Raw genomic sequence first — 20067 nt, forward strand, 5'->3', positions numbered from 1 at the left:
GCGCGTGGAGGAAGAGCGCAAGCGCCAGTTGAACAGGGCCGGCGGCGAGGGGGGGCTGACGCCCCTTGTCACGAGGGCAGCCAACGGGAGCTGGGGTTCTCGTCGACGTCATCCCCCCTAGCAACCGCGGGCAGATTCCGTAGCGCGCCCCTCCCCTCGCGGCGGGTCCCGGAGCCGCCGGAGCCCCGGTTCCTGTCCCGCGCCGTCGGCACTGTGTGGGGGCCATGCGGCGCGCGGCCCCGGCTGCCTTCGCCGCCCTCACTCTGTCCGCCTGCCTTTTTGCCGCCGCCCCCATCGCGGGGCAGGGGCGGGTGGGGGCCGACTGTGAAGGTGAGCGGGGGTGACACTGAACTTGCATGGCAGCTGTTGCTTGCGCTGCCTTCCCCCCGCCTGGCTGATGCTATAAATAACGCGCGGCCGGAGAGCGCAGGTGTCTCCCCTCGCGAAGTCTCGTCTCGTCCCTTCCTTCCTCACCACCCGGGCCCTGCCCGCCCGTGGGCGAGAGGTCCGCGCGGGCCTGGCGCCGCGCCCCGGCCCACTGCCGCGGGCAGCGGCTCGCCCCCCGGGGGGCGCGGCCGGCCGACCCGGGCCCAAAGCACGGAGAGGCAGACCAGCAAGGGGGGCTTGGGCGGCCTAAACTGGAAGAGCAGAGAAAATAGATCCCTTTTGTAATCTCTGCTTTGTATAAAAGTTAGCCCGAGAGTTAAAAGGGAACCAAAGCTGGTGGTTTCAGTTTTCTCAAATGTAAAATGCGGGGTTCCGGGTGAGCTCCGGCTCCACCTTTTTTTTTTTACTTTTCTCTGATTCTAAACTCAGCTCGTCCCGAATGAATGTTCCTTCAATTCCCAGCACTTACCCGGGAAAACCTTTCAATTCAGTGAAGGAAGAGACATAGCTTATAATGTTATAAGTATGCAAGAAAATGAAAATGATGCCCAGGACAACTTAATCGCCATCCATTTTAAGTTCTAATCCCAATCGATAGATACAGGTACATTATCTGATATTTCATTTTCATGCCCTTAGTCCATCATAACCACAAAGGAGCCTGGAATAGAATATCACAACTATATAGGAAACAAAATTCCATTTAATTTCGATTGCTGGAAGATGCCAGAGGCAGCTGAAAGTGACTCACCCAAGGTCACAAAAGTAGACTTCGGGACTGAGATCTTTTTAGATTTCAGTTATAAGAAAGACTCATTCTGTCTCCATGGAGTGATTTCATACACACACACACACACACACACACACACACCCCTTCATATTAGGAAACAGGTCTATATGTCTCCCACCACAGTCTAGCCCAGTGTTGGCACATGATAGGAACCGAATAAATGTTTCTTCATTGAACAAGCCACCTATTCATTCGAAATAAAATTTACAAAATTCCAGAATTAAAAAAAAGTAAGAATACTCTGTTTTGTATATTAGTTGATTGTTGTTTTCCCTTTTTGAGATTATGACTTTATTAATATTTATTTTGTTAAATTAGCTGAGTTTTTAAAAATAATATATCCAGCCCCTCTGTCTTTTTTTTCTCTTGGTCTCTATAGTAATATAACTTACTAATAAAATTTGACAAATAATAGCTTAGTTGGTTATAATTTCAACATATGATAATATGATAGCAAGGACATTTATAGGGAAGCGGGTGATAGTGGCAAAAAAACTCAGTACGTTTTCACTATTACTGAATTGATAGTGCCTCTCCTGTAGCCTGAACCTATGATGGAACGAGCAATTTGTCATTTGGAAGTTAATTTTTAGAGACCACTGGACAAAGTAGAACAAGTTGACAATGACTAAATTTAAAAAATACCTATTCCAAGCTTGTAGTCCCCCCACCTTCTCATCTTGATAATGGTTCCTCTGTGGGAACTAATCTAGATTCTTTGAGAATTTAGTGACATCTAGGGCTTTGGTTAATATCTATTTTCAACCTTGAGAGATTGTAAGTGGTGCTAGAAATAAAATGGAGTCTATTAAAATGTTTTGAGTTCATCAATCTTTGATAATTGCCATAAATATTGTATTATTTTTTATTTTTTAATGCTTGTATTAAAAGAAACTTTTAGCCTATTTCCTGTAGATGGCATTACTACATTATCTAGTTACTGTATTAAACACTTCACACGTACAGTGGATGGTAGTAGCTTAGTTGGACTGTAGTCCATTCTAATAGTGACTCATATTTATCTTATTCTTTAAGGTATACAAAAAGTTTCTTATTACCATGGAATTTACTGATCATATTTGAGTGTTTCCATTTATTCAGCAAGCATTTATTTATATATCACCCAGTACAAGGTTCCAAGTATAGGAAAACAAAAATAAAACAGTCCCTGTCTTCAAGGAGCTTACCCCCTATTGAGAAGAAAAAGAATGCACACAAGTATGGTAATATAAAAATATGCAATTATATAAAAATTCCCCCCAAATGGAAGGGGAATTGAAAGTGAGTAAGCAACTATTGTGGGGATCAAGATAGACCTTATTCCAGATCCTCTGGATGTAACCCTGTATTCTTTTTTTTTTTTTTTTTTTTGCAAGGCAATGGGGTTAAGTGGCTTGCCCAAGGCCACACAGCTAGGTCATTATTAAGTGTCTGAGGTCAAATTTGAACTCAGGTACTCCTGACTCCAGGGATGGTGCTCTAAACCACTGTGCCACCTAGCTGCCCCATAACCCTGTATTCTTGAAGGCAATTCCAGGACAATGAAATCTGGCAGATTTTTACCATATTGCAAAGGCTTCCAATATGACTGACTGACCACAGGTTATGTCTCTTTGATATGAAGAGTGAACGGGCGGCTAGGTGGCGCAGTGGATAAAGCACCAGCCCTTGGGTCAGGAGTACCTGGCTTCAAATCTGGTCTCAGACACTTAATAATGACCTAGCTGTGTGGCTTTGGGCAAGCCACTTTAACCCCATTTGCCTTGGAAAAAAACCTAAAAAAAAATATAAAGATATGAAGAGTGAAGTTCACTTGAGGAGAGGACAACATTCTAATAATGGGGGCCAGCCTATATGGAGGTTGGAGATGGTGGATCAGGCCTACAGTTAGCAGGCCCAAGTACTTGGAACTCAGAGTAAATGAGAGGGATAATGGTTGTGAAATTTGGAAAGGTAATCTTTTATCCTAAAGACAACAGGGAATTTAAGAATCTTCTAGAGCAGGCGTGACATGATCAGCCTAATCTTGATGTTCTCACTCTTAAGTGAAACCAGGAGACAAAAGGAAGTTGAAGTTGAATAGAATGACTCACAGGTCCTCATTGTGAAGGCAAATAAAGAAGGCAGGGTGGTTGGGCTGATTGTGGGAAATACCAAACATCATTTCATGGGATGTTTGGCAGTCTTAACTTGTGGTGCTTAGGATAAACCTTGGTAGGCTGCTCAGTGGCACAGAAGACAAATTAGACTCCATGAGTTCAAGATAAATTAGACTCCATGAGTTCAAACCCTGTCTTGGAAACTAGCAGTGTGACCTTGAAAAAATGGAATCTATGGAATAGGGATAAGAACAGACCCATTGTCACCCTGGAAAGTATTGAATGAGATGGCTTTCAAAACCTGAAAGTACTTATATAAATGCTAGCTATTAAGAAGACAGTTAATTGCAGCATAAGCACCATCACCGATCTGTTACTGCAGATAATGAGATAGATTCTATGAAGAACTCAAAAAGTCCCTCCAAATGAATCAGCATATACTTTAATAGGGACTTCTCTGCAAAAGGTATAGGATAGATAACAAAAGTATGTTAGGAAAAAATGACTCATGAGGAAATGAGACTATAAGAGAAGAAAAAAGGTATAGGATATGCTGAGCAATAAAAAGTCAATTTTTATGACAGGATTTCTTCTCATGTAGGAGTTATCTACTCAGAAATATGTGTATATTTAGTTCTATAACTAGTTAGAATAAAGCCCCAAATCATTATCAAAACTGAAGTATAAAAAGGAGACTATATAGTAGGCAATGGGGGCCCATCTGGTAATGAATAAAAGAACAAACATTGACTATTTCCTAAAGAAGTTAAAATTTAAATTAATTACTACAACAAAGAGACCATAGAGCCTAGAAAACTTTAAATAACCTGATCTCCTTGCCAAACAGAGAGATGACATAATATCAGTTTGGAGTATAATACTATTTACAAGATCTTAGGGAATAAGATGGTGGCAGGTATCACTTTATAAGCAATGAAAAACAGGGATTTAAAAAAAATTCAGAAAGTCTGGAAAGAGACCCAACTAAGGAGTGGCTAGGTGGCACAGTAGATAAAGCACCAGCCCTGGAGTCAGGAGTACCTAGGTTCAAATCCGGTCTCAGACACTTAATAATTACCTAGCTGTGTGGCCTTGGGCAAGCCACTTAACCCTATTTGCCTTGCAAAAACCTAAAATTACTTTTTTTTTAAAGCACAAGTCTGACTATGTCACTCTCAAATTCCCAGTGCCACCTCATTATTTCTAAAATCAAATACGAACTCTTCTGTTTAACATTTAAAGATCTTCAGAACATGACCTCAATCTCTCTACCCTTATGCATTTCCCCCTCCATGTAATCCAGCCAAACCGACCTATTTGCTATTCCTCCCAGATGAAGGTTCCCTTCCCTTCTCTTTGCCTTTGACTGTCTCCCTTTTGTGAAATGTATTTCCTCCAGTCCCCAGAATCCTTATGTTTCTTTAAAACTCAGGTCAAATGCTGACCTCTTTTAAACCTTTCCTGATCCAGATTTCTTCCCCTTGCCTTCAGCTAATGCCTTTCTCTCAAATCATTTTATATTTAATTTTTTTTTATAAATTTTGTTTATACCCATATATGTACATGCTATCTCCCTTTTCCAGACTTCGAGCTCCTTAAGGACACGGACTATTTTACATTCCTTTTTATCTTTGAATCTCTAGTACCTAGCACAATACCTGACTCAATGTAGATACTTAAAAAATGCTTGTTGAATTGAGTAGGATTTAATAAAGGAGTTGAACTAGATGATCCACATTATGTGTCCAAGTTATCTGTTGATAAGGTTTGGAGGATCTTATTAGGTTTTTCATTGACTAGCTCCACTTTTTTTCCCTCTGCAATGCATGTTGGTACATAAACTACAGCTGTTTTCACCGAACATTGTTGTTCTCTCTGTGTGCATGTTGCCAATTCCATTATCACCGCCAGTGCATTTCACTGTAACTTTTATCATTTACAATAAGAATGTCAGTATTGATGAGTTTCACTTTCTCTAAAGTTGAATCAACTTATTTGTAAAGGTTTCACATATAACAAGTTAATACTTGTGATGCCCTAAAAACTTGATGATTCTTAGTGGCCTCTAAGCATGGCTCTGCCCCTCTGCTGCCACCATGCACAAATAGGCCACACAGGGTGGAAGGACATTATTAAATTCTTTTCTGATTTGTGGTTCTCCATGAGTAAAGAATTAATTTCCTCATGGACAAAGGGCTGTTTATAAACTCTTTATACAAAGATAGGTTAGCCCTTGGACAGCATATTATGTCGACAAGGCAATGCTTTAAGGCTTAAAGTTTAAGCCTTTGCAGCTTGGTCAAACTTGTTCTGCTGGTATAATATTTGATGTATCAAGGTAACCTCCATAGAGTTTTGGGGACATTTTAGAGTTTTTAAATGAAAAAATTTTGATGCACAACTCCAATTTTCCCAAGTATACCTTTTCTGGTATTTAAAACACTTTACAGCCTCACTCCAAATTAGCTTTCCAACTTTTTTCTCTATAATTCAGCCAAATTGACCTTCTTGCTATTCTTCCTGTATTACATTTCATTTCCTGTCTTTATGCTTTTGTATATAGAGGCTGTTTTCCAATACGTGGAATATATGCATTCTCCAACCTTATTCTTCAAATTTCAGCTCAAATGCCATTTCTTATAGGAGGCCTTTTCTATTTTCACTCTGTTCCTAAATATTCCACCACCTCCAGAAAATGAAATTTATTTTGCACATGCTTATATACATATACATACATTCATACATACATATGTTTTTTACCTTGACAGATCGCAAGTTCCTTGATGGAAGGGATAGCTTCATTTTTATATTTGTGTCTCCATGGCCTAACATAGTACCTGCTACATGATAGGTACTTGATGAATGCTTGTGGATTGATTGTAAAATGGTCTACAAGAGATTTATGGAAATTTAAAAAAACAGCCCTAACTTACACTGTTATGTTTTTAAACTGTCCATTGTATCAAACTTTAATAATCAATCTTCAATTTTCTGTGAAGAAGATGATAAGCCATGATATGATGTCTACTTTAGAGATTTAAAAACCTAAGGTCTACTTAAAAATAATTTATGAGAACTCAAAACTGAAAACAGAAGAAACCTGAATTGTGACTACTACACAAACTTCTAAGTTGAGAAGGATTTTTGAAATAGCCAGTTTTTCTGTCCTAAATTCCTCCCCCCCTCCCCAAAGAATAGAGCTACCATTAGAATTTTTCATTTTCTACAGCTGATTGCTATTTTAGTTCTTTCATACCTGTTGGTTCTCCATTTGAGGAAGCTACCTAGAGCAGTTAACCCATTGCTACTAATGCCACAGTTATGTTCTACCTTATACAGTGAGTCTGGATACAAGAATTGCAGATATTTGTGGGAATTAAGATTTATTATTCTGATGCTTCATCATTGTTTAGAAGCTACTTTGGGTTCTCCAAGGCTATGAGAGCAGAGCATGGGCTATAATGAGCCTTCTAAGCTGGAAGGGCTTAGATTATGGGTCAAGAATGACTTGTGCATTCTGAGAACTGGTCTAGCTAAATTTGGCAAGGATAATCACCAGATTGTCCCTAAAAAGTTTGAAGACCATCTACTGAGTTATGATAAGATTATTCTCACTGATCAATTTACAGATCCTTGAAAAAGTTAATTGTGCATTTGCTGGATCCTACCACTATTCTGTAAACTCCTGAGGTCAAGGACTTTTTTTTTTAATCAACCTTTCACCTATTTGATTAATAATGCTTTAAATATTTCTTAATTAGAAATTGAAAGAATTCCATGTCTAGATTAATTATTTTCTTCTGAATCACAGAATGTCCTTGTATAAGGGACTTTGGCAGTCATCTAACCCATGAATCCTGTCTGTTAAAGTGACTGGCTGTGCTGGTTTTTCCTCTTCCTTCCTGTGATTAAATGATGATAGACCCTGAAGTTCATAATAGATATTTTATGTATGTAAAGAGATTTGATTATTTAAATGCCCATAAATTTCTTCTGGATTATTTCTTTTTGGATACTTCTAATTTTTAGGAAACTTCCTTATATTAATTTGAAAACTTTCTGTAATTTTCATCCATTGATCTTTAGGGTCAAGCAGAACAGGTCTAATGCCTCTTCTACATAGTAACCCTTCAAATTTTAAGATAATTATTTTATTCCGCTTAAATATTTCCTTCTCTGGGGGCAGCTAGGTGGTGCGGGGGATAGAGCACTAGACTTGGAATCAGGATAAGAGTTCAAATCTGACCTCAGATACCTACTAGCTGTGTGACCTTGGACAAATCACTTAACCTTGATTGCCCCTCATCGAGGGCTATCTCCAATTGTCCTGATTCATATCTAGGTACTGGACCCAGATGACTCTGGAGGAGAAAGTGAGGCTGGTGGCATAGAACAGTATCCCCACTCAAATCCAATTCATATCACTTCCCCTGATGTCATGGTCTTTGAAAATGAAGGAAAAACATTATCCTTCTCCAAGATAAATATCCTAGTTCCTTTAGCCAGTTTGCTCTTACCTTACCTATGCTTTTGACTTCATTCCAAAATCTGGAACCTAGAAGTGGACAGAGTGTTCCAGATCTGACAAGGGCCTGGTATAGAGGGACTATCACTGTTGCCATGGACATGGTATATTTCCATTAATGTAGCCTGTAATTATTACATTAGGATTTTTGGCTATTTGATACTTTGGGACATAGTGAATTAGTTTTCTAAAACCCTTAGATCTTTTTTTTAAACATGAACTTCTTTTTAGCAACATCTCTCCCCTCCTATATTTGTGTAGATTTTTTAACCTCAAAATATGACTTTATATTTATCCCAACTAAATTTCACTTTTTTTAGGTTCAGACTACCATTTCAACTTATCAACATTTTTTTCTTTAAATTTAGGGCTTACCTTGAGAAACCTTGCTTTCAGCAGACTATAGGTTCAAAAAAGTAATCTTCCAAGTTCTAGTTAGATGTCTGAAAACAATTTTGACAGAACCTGAATCCATACTCTTAATAAAGACCACTGATATTCATTATGTTTATTAATCATCCACAGAATATTTTTAAGTATATGAATTTCTTTCTTCTTCCTAGTATGTAAAGAATTTCTGGAAAGATTCTACAGCTCCTTAATAGCCAAAGGTGTTGACTTTTCCCAGGAAACCATAGAAAAGGAATTAATCAGCATTTGTTTAGATTCCAAAGGAAAAGAAAATCGTCTGGTATGGTAAATTTTTACCTTTTATTTTCACTTTTTTTTTTGCTTGCAGATGACTGCTGACAAAATTATGTCATTTCTCATGATGGATTTCTGTTGTCATCTGAGCTGCATTCTTGTCTCAAATTTAGGCAGTTTGGAGAACAATTCTAAATTGATCTTTGAACAAAATGAAACAAATCATATTTATAGTTACTTGGAAGTCAATTTAGTTTTGCTTTCTAAACAGTTAAACAATTCTATAGGGTCAGCTGTTTTCCAAACTTTTTTGAGTATGAATATCCCTTTTTAATTAAAAAAATTCAGGGATCCCCCTTTCATGATTTAATTGTATTTGTTTATATACTATGTAACTATTGAGAAAATAGAAATGACAACAACTTCTTTCAATTAGTGATTTTAAATAAACTTGTATTTTATTAATCATAGCAGAATATATTTTAAAAGGTGCTACATTTATGTGAGAAACCTTTATTCATATAAGTGAAGAGTCTTTTTTAATACTATTAAGTCATGTTGCATATTTTTTTGGAGTTGAATAAAAATCAAAATGACAATGTTTGATATGGGTATGAATTCATAAGTCCCTGTGAATCTATGAAGTTCCTTGATTCACAGAGTGTGAACTACTTTTATAAGCTATTTAATAAAGTTTTAGCCTTATAAATGGATATGTTCTGCTCTGGTTAAAGTTGTAGGTATAATCTCCATCTTCTACCAATTCAGCTAATATTTTTCCTAACTAAAAGTTGTGGGATAGTCACTTGGGGTTGAGTTTATGAAATTTCAACAAATTTATAACAATTAGGCTCTCTAGAATACTCCTAGTCCACAGTGCCCCAGAGATATATGTTAGAGAGAGGCTGGATGGCACCCAGGCTAGATGTTTAGGAAGGCTTTATCTCTCCAAGACCTCTATCTTCCTTCTACTTCCTGGGTCCGCTTTAGGTATTGCATAAAATCTTCACCATCCTCACTCTCATTCCCTGTCCTCCAGGTAAACTGAGAATAGGGAATAGGATGTGGAGGGAAGAAGATTTGAAGAGATCATAAGATTGCAGGATTAAGGATGAGTTTCCTTGGAGATATCTAGTCTGACCCCTTCTTTTTACAAAGGAAAAGTCAGGCCCAGAAAGATTATGGAACTGGTAAGTCCCTTGGGCGTGATGCCCAGAATAGCCTGAGAGCTTTTGTTGAGCCGGTTCACTTGATATTCACTTGAAAACTGCCTTTGGTGTCAGGGCTCCTCATGAATCCTTGTCTGGAGAAGGCTGTCTTTTTTAGTGTGCTAAGATTGGGTAGCAGTCTTCTTTTGATATAGTAACGTCTGATGTGGGACTTCCTAGCTGACTTTCTTCAGATGATTATCTTAGTGCTAGGTGTGCTTCTTTTTCTCATTGATCAATTCTCATATAAAATGGGAATGTTGTATTGTAAAAGGGCAATGTTAGCTATATTAGATGCCTCTATGAGACTTGGAGGCTTTCTTTTCTTCCAGGTACCTTTTGTCCAAAAAAGTCCTAGGAACTGATTTACAAAAATGAGACATTTTCTTCAATCTCTTAGTCTTCTGATTTGTCTAGTTTTAAGTTCAGAAGATCTCTAGATAGTGGTCTTAAATTGTTTCCCCTTGGGGAATCCTAATTAATATGAAAACAAAATTGCTTCCTTTTTTAATTGAGGTTATCTTTACAAAACCCAAAGATCTTACATTACTATTCATATTTACCTTGTATTTGAATTTTTAAAAAATGGGTTTGTATAGTTGTCTCTTTATTTTTGTTCTATGTGTATACATATATTTTGTATTGTATATCCTTGCCAAGAGAAGGGCAGCATGTTATAATGGATTGAAGATGGGTCTAAAGAGTAAGGAAGGGGCGGCTAGGTGGCATAGTGGATAAAGCACCGGCCTTGGAGTCAGGAGTACCTGGGTTCAAATCCGGTCTCAAACACTTAATAATTACCTAGCTGTGTGGCCTTGAGCAAGCCACTTAACCCCATTGCCTTGCAAAAACTAAAAAAAAAAAAAGAGTAAGGAAGACTGGGCTCATGTCCTGCCTCTCATACATACTGTGGGAATGTCCATGGGCAAGTCAATTAAACTCTTGGTGTTACAAGCTAACTTTTTTTAAGACTTTGAATTACAGGCAAGGTAGTGATTTGCATTGGTAGAGGAAGTTTCCACATCACTAATTTCTTATGTGGATGAAATCATAGTTTCCGACAACAACAGCAAAACATTTAAATCTTCTTCTATCACTGAGAATCCTTCTTAGATATTAAATTTCCTAAGAGAAAGGAGACCACATCCTTTGAATTTACCTAGTAGGGTTCCTACCACTTAAATGTAAAAATTAGAAACTGTCATCACTTCAAGCACTTTTCATATTTAAATTTCTCTATCAACTGCCTTGACTTTTATATTTTTTTTCTTAGAATGCTATATATATATATATATATATATATATATATATATATATATATATATATATATATATCTGTGGGTTCCTGAATAAGGCAATTTATAATAGAAATGACCATAACAATTTCTGATGTATTTAATGTATTTAATTTCTGATGTATTTAATAGTAAGAGTCAAAAATTTAAGAGTTAGACCATGGGAACCAAGTTATTTCCCCTCTCATCTCCAGAGACAATCTTTGAACCTATTACATTATTCTAATTTTTTATTTTATTTAACATTGTCAATTTTCTGGGATTTTTTTTCAGTGCTATTATCTTGGAGCAACAAATGACGCAGCCACAAAGATCCTAAGTGAAGTCACTCGCCCCATGAGTGCCCATGTACCAGCAATAAAGATTTGTGAGAAGTTGAAGAGGATAGACAGTCAGATCTGCGAACTTAAATATGGTATAATTAGAGTGAAATATAAATTATGTCAGCATTCCCAGTTGACTGGAGACACAGTAGATTGTCTTTTCTTCCCCAAGGAATCATATCTACTTCTAAACCACCCTAAGAAACTTGTTCAAATGACACTTTCTAGTGAAAGCATTTTCCTTATGCAAAGATCTGGTCATGTCTCTGCTTTGCTTCAAACTTTTCAGTGATTCCCTATTGATGACTATCTGACTTCTTAAAATGCAAAATTCTTTTGCTTCACAATCTGGGGCTACCAAACCATTCCATCTTTATTTTATATTATGTATTTTGATGCTGCCAAACCTTACCCCGTTATTCCAATGGACATTTTTCCATGTTTGTTCCCTACACTTAGAATGCCCTCTGCCGATTGAAGTCTCTTCCCAGCTTTTATGAGTGCCATTTCTTTCACAAAACCTTGATTTTCCCAGTCAGTAATAATCTTTTTCCCTTTGAACTTATCATGCATTATTGTATGTTGTTATAGTTATTTGTGTGTCTCATCTCTCCAAACCTGTTTTCAAATTTTGCCAGTCTCATTTAATCTTTGTATCTCTTCCACTGATCAGCACATATTGGGCATTTAATAAATTTTTGTTGAAATTTGCTAAAACTGAAGTGGAATAGTCATCCAGAGAAAATTATATTTATAGCTATTTATAAGCCTAGAGACAAAATTTTGCCTGTTTAGTCAGTGAGTAAACAACTACTCCAAGTCCGGTGCTAGCTCCTGCTGGGATCCAAAGGCAAAAGTGAAACGACCTTTGGCCTCAAGGAGTTTGTATTGTGAATTCATGTGGTCTTTAGGGCATAAAAGGGAGGAAGCTTCTCTTCGAAACCCAGTTAATTTACTAGAGTTGGGTTTTTAGGCATCAGCTATTTATAGAAAACCAGCATTTGCTTCAGGCAAAAATCACATGTCACAAGAGAAACAGAACAAGTTGAGACAGATGACATTTGACACGTCAAGCTAGAGTACATTTGTTATTGTTCGGTGGATTAGAACTCTTAGCAAAGAGAAGTCATGGGTAGTTCAACAAGATATTATTTGTTCTGGAAACTTTCCTTCATTCAAAAGCATCTTCCTAGCTTGGATCTAATTTTTTTTTTTTTTTAGGTTTTTGCAAGGCAAATGAGGTTAAGTGGCTTGCCCAAGGCCACACAGCTAGGTAATTATTAAGTGTCTGAGACCGGATTTGAACCCAGGTACTCCTGACTCCAGGGCCAGTGCTTTATCCACTGTGCCACCTAGCCGTCCCCTTGGATCTAATTGTTGAAAGGCTTCTATTACAATTTAATTCCTATAGGTTAGGCTACTGTTTTCTGCTAACATGGAAACATCTAGAGAGTGAACATATTATCAGTCACTAACACTTTGTTTCAATTCTACAAATAATTATTGAACATCTACCACTGTAAGACATTGTGCTAGGGAATTATTTAATAAGATCTTAAGCTTTTCAGTGCCCACTGTATTCTAATTATGTGGAATTTTAGTAAGCTATTGCTTTCTTTTTTGGTTCTTCTTATCTAAGAAGATGAAATAAAGTCTGGTTTTATTGGGAATGAGGAAACCTGAGTCCCCAAGTGTGTACCTGACTTTGGACAAGTCTTTTCACCTCTCTGAAGTTCAGTTTTTTTTTTGTTGTTGTTTTTTTAAGTGAGCTGTTTATGATCACTAAAACTCTCTTCAACTCTTAAGATGCAGAAAAAGGTTTCTGAGAGCAGATTTTAACAGGCAAGAAGGGAGAAATATCTGTGACACCAGCAAGCTTCAGTAAAAAAGGTCTTAGATAATGAGGGATCGCATGAATTTATCAGCTACCTTGGGCTGGGTCACTAGGAAAGGTGTGGGTGAGGTGGGGGTACCAGTGACAATCTGCCTACTTCACAGTTTTGCCTAATGGTGCTGATTGTAAACTGTTATTTGGTGCTAGGTTTATAATGTAAATGTTTTTAACTTTAGTGAAGTAGGGCAAGACCCTTAATAAGCAAAACAATATCAAATGCCTCTTATTAATGAGGAGAAATGACAGTGTTCTAAAGAAGCCCCTAGGGAAACCAGAGAAATTAGCTTGGGAACTGTACAGGCCTGTTCAGGTAGAGATTAGGTACCCTGGGCTGTCTTTCCCCTTTTTTTCTTAATGTCTAATGCAAATTAGTCTTCCTCCTGAAACTACTTAACTAAGTATGCCCACTTTTTAAAAATTTTTGTTTATTGTTGGCAGGAAATGTTGAAGAGATCCCAGTGAATTATCAGTTGTTGGTTTAAGCACTGAGAAGTTAGACTATAGCTGACTATAGGTCAGCCTTCAAATGAGTAAATTTAGTAGTATAGAATTTGCTAGTTCATGGGTCATGAGAGTATCATTTAGTTGGGACAATAAGCAAAACACTTTTTTTTTTGTAAAAAAAGGTGGGGAAGCTCTCTAAATGTAAGCACCTTTTGAAGAAGCAAAGGAAATGAGATGTGTTTCTGAAAAAATTTCTGGAAGACCTTTAATCTTTCTAGTCCAACTATTTAGATTCCAATTCCTTTTTTTTAAAAACTAGAATTGGCACACTTTAAATCTATTTTTAAAATACAATTTCTTTAAATGTTGGGGGATTAGATAGCTCTTGAAACTGATAAAAATATAAATGGCAGTCAGTCTTCAGTGATAAGGGAATGGGAAGGAATAAAGAGTAGTCTGAATAAAATTTTTAGAATTTTTACAGCTAGTAATTTAATTTTTTTTGCTTTAAATGTGAGCACTTTATCCAATGATTCTCCAGTGATAGTGGACCTATTATTAGAGGGGACTGTCTTTTATCCACATTGGCATTCTTGCTATAAGTTAAAGCAAAAAATGGAGCCAACGAATATTTCACTTTTTTGCCTTAAGAGAGCAAGGGAGGGGGGGCAGCTAGGTGGCCCAGTGGATAGAGCACCAGCCCTGGGCTCAGGAGGACCTGAGTTCAAATGCGGCTTCAGACACTTAATAATTACCTAGCTGTGTGTCCTTGGGCAAGCCAATTAACCCTGTTGCCTTGCCAAAAAAAAAAAAGAAGAAACCTAAAAAGAGAGAGAGAGAGATTGGGGTGGCTAGGCAGCACAGTGGATAAAGCACCAGCCCTGGAGTCAGGAGTACCTGGGTTCAAATCTGGTCTCAGACACTTAATAATGACCTAGCTGTGTGGCCTTGAGTAAGCCACTTAACCCCATTTGCCTTGCAAAAAAAAACCAAACCAAACCTAAAAAAAAGAGAGAGAGATCAAGGGAGGAAGAGGTTTCCCTATATGCCTGAAGCTAACTAAGATATGTCAAATAGTGATTGCTGAAGGTCTGATGGGCTACTGGTCAACTTGACAATAATAATAATCTATTATCTTCCCCTGGATCATATCCAAGACTTGATGGAGACCTCCACAGGCTTGTCAAAACCAGATGAAAATTATGTGCCAGAAGATATCTGGAAAGCATTGCCAAAAATTACAAAGTCTTAAGCAACAAATTGAACAGGATGCCTATTGAAGTCAAAGTTTATATATAAAAAAGAAAAACTTGGTTTGGGAATAATTAAGAAATGGTGTTTGAATTTCAGGATCACAGTTTAAAATATAGACACGATAGACTCCTGAACAGGAATGAAGCGCACCAGAAAAAAACTTGCAAGAAGATTTTTTTCCTGGGGTCATATGAATCTAATCAAAAGTTCTTTAATTGAAATAGGGGGAAAAAAAAGATACTCTTATAAATCTTCCTGGTTCCAGGCCCGGAACTCTACCCAATGCTCCCTGAAATCCAAGAAAGACCCAAATGTTTACACAAAAATTCAAAAAGTACAAGTAAAAGGCAAGAGGAACTAGAAATGCCATGCAAAGAGTTCACTTTTATCCAGGAACCCTTTGAAATCTATTCTCCCACAATCAAGGGTGTATGTCACACACTATACCCAGCTTTCTTCTCTATCATACATTTCAATATAGAGTGGTCACTTCTGCCCTTCTTCCTCACCAACTTTCCTATCTTTTTCACCCCCGCAACCAATTCTTTCTTGTTGGTGAGAGCCTCTGTTAGTGGTATTTCAAGATAATGAACCCCAAGATTGGAGGACAAATATTTTGATTTTTTTTAAAAAAGGAAAGTTCTTAATGGAGTATTTCATGATATTCTTGTGGAAAAGTTTAGATGTAACCTAGATGATTATGCATTTTGATGTATTTGGAACTGTATAATATATGTGCTCAAAAGTAATCAATAATAGCTCAATGTCAGCTTGGAAGGAATGTTTGCCAGGGCAATCTTGAGAGATTTTTGCTTGAATTTATCAAGGACCTTTATAAAACATAAGTAGCATGCTTATCAAAATTTTAGATGACATAAACCTGATCACTAATGTACTGCATGACTATCAGGATACAAAAAAAGATCTTGATAAATGAAAATGTTGGGATGAGTTAAATATGATGAAATTTGATTAGCATAAGTTTTATTTTATGTTGTACATATAACTTAAGACATACAAGACTTACTATATAGAAGTAAAGTTATATACCAGAAATTTAGAGTTGGGTGAAATCAGTTTGAGTTTTATGATTTTTTTGTAAAGATACTCAGATTTGGTGACTGCCTAGAAGCAGGAATAAAGTAATGAGATCATAGGGGAATTAACCAGGATTGAAAACTAGAAAAATGGAAAAAGTAGAAAATTTTGAGGTCAAGGTAGAGTTTGACTTTTCCTACATATTAAATAATTGCTCTTTTGTAGGTTATTTGTCAGTCATGTGGTAAATAAACATTAAGTGCCTCAGACACTGTCCTAAGCATATAGTTTTTGTCTTTGCTTATCCTCTTAACTACTGTGTATAAACCTCTTGAGAGAAGGAATCATATCTGGTTTCTCTTAGTATCCTCAGAATTTAGCATAGTTCAGTGCAAGTACTGAGCCTCAGGACCTGCATATAGCTCAGATTTTGATTTGGATGTTTTCTTTAATCTTGTCTTTTTTGTTGTTTCTCTTAAGAATTGGAACTTTCCCCAAACCCCTCTTGAGTACTCTTAGATTTAGCATGAAAATAAAAGATAAACCTTGCTTCTTAGGGAATTTAATCCTTTGATTTTTCTATTTTTCAGAGAAGAAGTTGGATTTGGAATCAGTGGATCTCTCAAAGATGAGAGTAGCTGAACTGAAAAAGATTCTCAGCAATTGGGGAGAAGAGTGCAAGGCTTGCATAGAAAAAGCAGACTTGGTGGATCTCATTAAAAAGGTGGCCCCCAAGCACACATCTAAAAGTCCAAGATCAGACCTTTGATTGAAGTTTGAAGCAAACATCAAGATCATTTTGGTCTTAAACAATGTGAATCTTGAGCTACTTAAAGAACCCGACAACTTGTACCTTAGTCTCAGAATACATTGTCTTTGTGAGTAATGCTACCAACACTCTATGCCTTATATTTACTATGTCCTTCTGAAGGTATCCAAGTGTTTGGACTTACCTTCTCTTCTCACAACTTACTCCTAAGATATATAGAAAGCATCACTTTCTACTTTTCTTAGAGAGGGGAAAATTGAGGCATTCAAAAGTCATGATAGAATTTATCAGTACTGGTCAAAGAAGCCTTGTTCCTATTGATACTAACCATTAGACAAAAGTACTTGTTTTATAAAAAAATAATTTTTCTTTGGAAAAATTCACATTATTTTCTAATCACGTTAAAGACAGTTTCAAAACCTAGTCAGAGTTTCGCAAATATTAAGTGTTCTCCTTACATTTAAAATAGGTATGTAACTGGATATATTTGATAAGTTTGATCTTCTACATAGTAGATTTGGAGGAGCTGTTATGAAGTTATTTTCTTCACCTAAATTTGTAACATTTCTTAATCTGTTGGCCAAATCAAAGAGGCCTAGAATAACTGAAGAAAAATAAACATGTGGGTTGGATATGTGTAGCAAGACTGGGAAAAAAATTAATCAGTATTTGTCTTATTCGCAGAACCAAACACAAAACCATTTAATTTTTTACTTTTCATGGTTACTACTTAGATGTATTTTTAAAAATCACAACCTATGTATCTTAGTAATTCAATGATTTAAAGATATAAATGATATTTTAAATCTGGTGCACATCATTTTTTTTTCCAATAAATACTTTCTATTCATTACTATTCCCAGTGACAGGAATAGCAGTGCACATTGAAATACTGTTTTTTGGTTTTGTTTTTAATCTATTTAGCAAGATGATGCACTGCATTTTTGCCATTTTCTCTTTGACAATGTGACTCAGTGCCTCAGTTTTAATTGAGGACAGCCCCACTCCACAGCAGTAAGTTATATTGTAAGAAATAGGTCATGAGATAGCATAAATATCCTTTCAAAAGTTTTTTAAAACTGTCCTAAGCATTACCCTCTCCCTACCCTATAATAATCAAATAAAAAACTAAAAAAAAAATAATAAAGCCTTCAGTGCATAGCTTCCTGGTCTAGAAGATAAGTTCCTACATTGGCCATGCTTAGATAATACTTTTGACACAAGATTAAATCATCTACTGTTAGTGTGAGGGTATAGGTTTCTACATGCCATTTTATGAATTTGGGTATGAAACCTTAGTTCACTTAAAATTAGCATAAACATAAGACTACTGTATAATTGTCAGAGAATTGAAGTTATTATTTGATTGACCACAAACAATGGTTTCTTAAGACTTTTATGGGATTAAAACAAAAGAAAAACCCACTCATTTACTTAGTATGGAAGCTTTTTTAGTGATCTGTGTGTTCTTGATTCTTATCTATACTTTCACAGGAGTTGGGAAAGTAAAGGAAAAGCTGCCCAAACTGAAATTATCCTTTGTGTTTCCATTCCCACTTCCAGAATCTCTTCAGGTAAATGAATCTTCCAATAAGATAGTATGAATATAATATATCGTTCCAGAAAACTGTTAATCTCCTGGACAAAATTTTCTACTTCAGTTAGCATAAGACTTAGAACAAAAAGCCTTTTGAAGGGGCTAAACCCCTCCAGTTTAAAACTTCTGTCATCCTTTGAAAACACTTCACTTTATCCTGAATTCATGCATTTAAAAATATAGTAGAATTGGATCTTTTTTTTGTTAATTCAATTCAACAAATATTTCTTTTTTTCTTTATCTTATTTTCCCCAGTTACATGTAAAGACAAATTTTAACATTCAGTTTTAAACCTTTTAATTCTCTCCCTTCTTCCCACACCACTCACCCTCACTGAGAAAGGAAGTTATTTGATATAGGTTAAAACTGTGTAGTCATGCAAAACATTACCATTATCAACATGTTGTGAAAGTAAATGTAGCCCCATCCCCCTCAAAAAAACCAGAAACCTTAAAAAAGAAGTTAAAAAGAAGTTTGCTTCAATCTATATTCAGATCCCATCAGCTCTGTCTTTGGGGATAGATAGTATTCTTTATCATAAGTTCTTCAAGCCTGTCTTGGGTCACAGCATTGCTGAGAAAAGGTAAGTCATTCACAATTGATCATCCTAGAATATGTAATACATTTCCCATTGTATCTGCTCATATCCATGTTTTACTGAGAGCATCCTGTTAATCATTTCTTATAGTGGAATAGCTTAATCACATGCCCACACTTTTTCAGCCATTGCCCAACTGATGGACCATTCCCTCAAGTTCCAGTTCCTTGCCACCGGAAAAGAGCTGCTATAGACATCGTTATCTATATAGATCCTTTTCCTTGCTGTTTTTCATTTCTTCTGGATTATAGACTGTTAGTGGTGTTGCTAAGTCAAAGGGTAGGCATAGTTTTAAAGCCTTTTGGGCATAGTTCAAATTATTCAAGAAAATTCAACAAGTATATCTTAAAACATCTTATTACTATGTGTCTGAGACTGCCCTAAACCAGAGTAACAAAGATAAAAAATGAAACAGTACCCACCCTCAAGGAGCTTATTTTCTAGAGGAGGAAAACTTGTACATAGTTAAGTAAATACAAAATAAAAATTTCAATGAAAGGTACTAACAGAGGAATTATGGGGATGATATTAAATTGAGCCATGATGAGACAGTGGGTTCCTAGAATCAGAGTTGAAGAGGTAAAGCATGGTTGGGATATAGAATATCATGTATGGAAAAATGGTAAATGGGTCATTTATCTGGAATGTAGAGTGAGGGGAAGAGAGTAGAGGTTATAATCCTACAAAAGAAAGATAAAATAAAAACTGTTTGGTATTTAAGGTCCTTCAAAAGTTGGTCCCAATCCCAAGCAAAGGGGAAACACATTGGCCCTTCTGGAGTGAGGGATTGACAGTATTATGTAAGCAAAGTGTAATCAACAGTATTAAATGCTGCAGAGAAGTCAGGAAAGAAGACGGGGATTTCTGAGTCATATTACCAACAAAATGGAGGACTGGATCTTTTTTTCAGTCTCTACTAACTTTTTTTTTAATATTTAAGATAATGGGGTTAAGTGACTTGCCCAAGATCATACAGCTAGGCAATTATTATGTGTGTCTGAGTTCGGATTTGAACTCAGGTCCTCCTGACTCCAGGATTGGTGCTCTATCCACTACACCACCTAGCTTCCCTCCATTAACTCTTAAACCCCCCCCAAAAGAATAATCATGCACCAGAAGTAGAACAATTATGGATGAATCCCCAAGGCAAGAAAGCAGAAGCTCAGTGAAGTAAAAATCTTATAAATGAGGAATTGCAAAT

At 36.6% G+C, this 20067-nt stretch overlaps 1 protein-coding gene across 1 annotated transcript; it reads left to right on the top strand.

Annotated features, from left to right (window-relative positions):
• Positions 1–78: 78 nt before the first annotated feature.
• On the top strand, positions 79–18091 carry CDNF (cerebral dopamine neurotrophic factor). The gene is made up of 4 exons (XM_074194077.1): positions 79–330; positions 8365–8492; positions 11223–11364; positions 16493–18091. Exons 1-4 carry the CDS (start codon positions 225–227, stop codon positions 16669–16671), a joined length of 555 nt encoding a protein of 184 aa, XP_074050178.1. The 5' UTR covers positions 79–224; the 3' UTR covers positions 16672–18091.
• Positions 18092–20067: the final 1976 nt, after the last annotated feature.

The sequence above is a fragment of the Macrotis lagotis genome, chromosome 7 (genome assembly GCF_037893015.1).
Source record: "Macrotis lagotis isolate mMagLag1 chromosome 7, bilby.v1.9.chrom.fasta, whole genome shotgun sequence".
Taxonomy (NCBI): Eukaryota; Metazoa; Chordata; class Mammalia; order Peramelemorphia; family Peramelidae; genus Macrotis; species Macrotis lagotis.

Coding starts and splice junctions, on each gene's coding strand:
- CDNF (XM_074194077.1), top strand. CDS start 225: ATGCGGCGCGCGGCCCCGGCTGCCTTCGCCGCCCTCACTCTGTCCGCC. Junction 8,493..11,222: donor AAGGAAAAGAAAATCGTCTG/GTATGGTAAATT, acceptor ATTTTTTTTCAG/TGCTATTATCTTGGAGCAAC. Junction 11,365..16,492: donor GATCTGCGAACTTAAATATG/GTATAATTAGAG, acceptor TCTATTTTTCAG/AGAAGAAGTTGGATTTGGAA.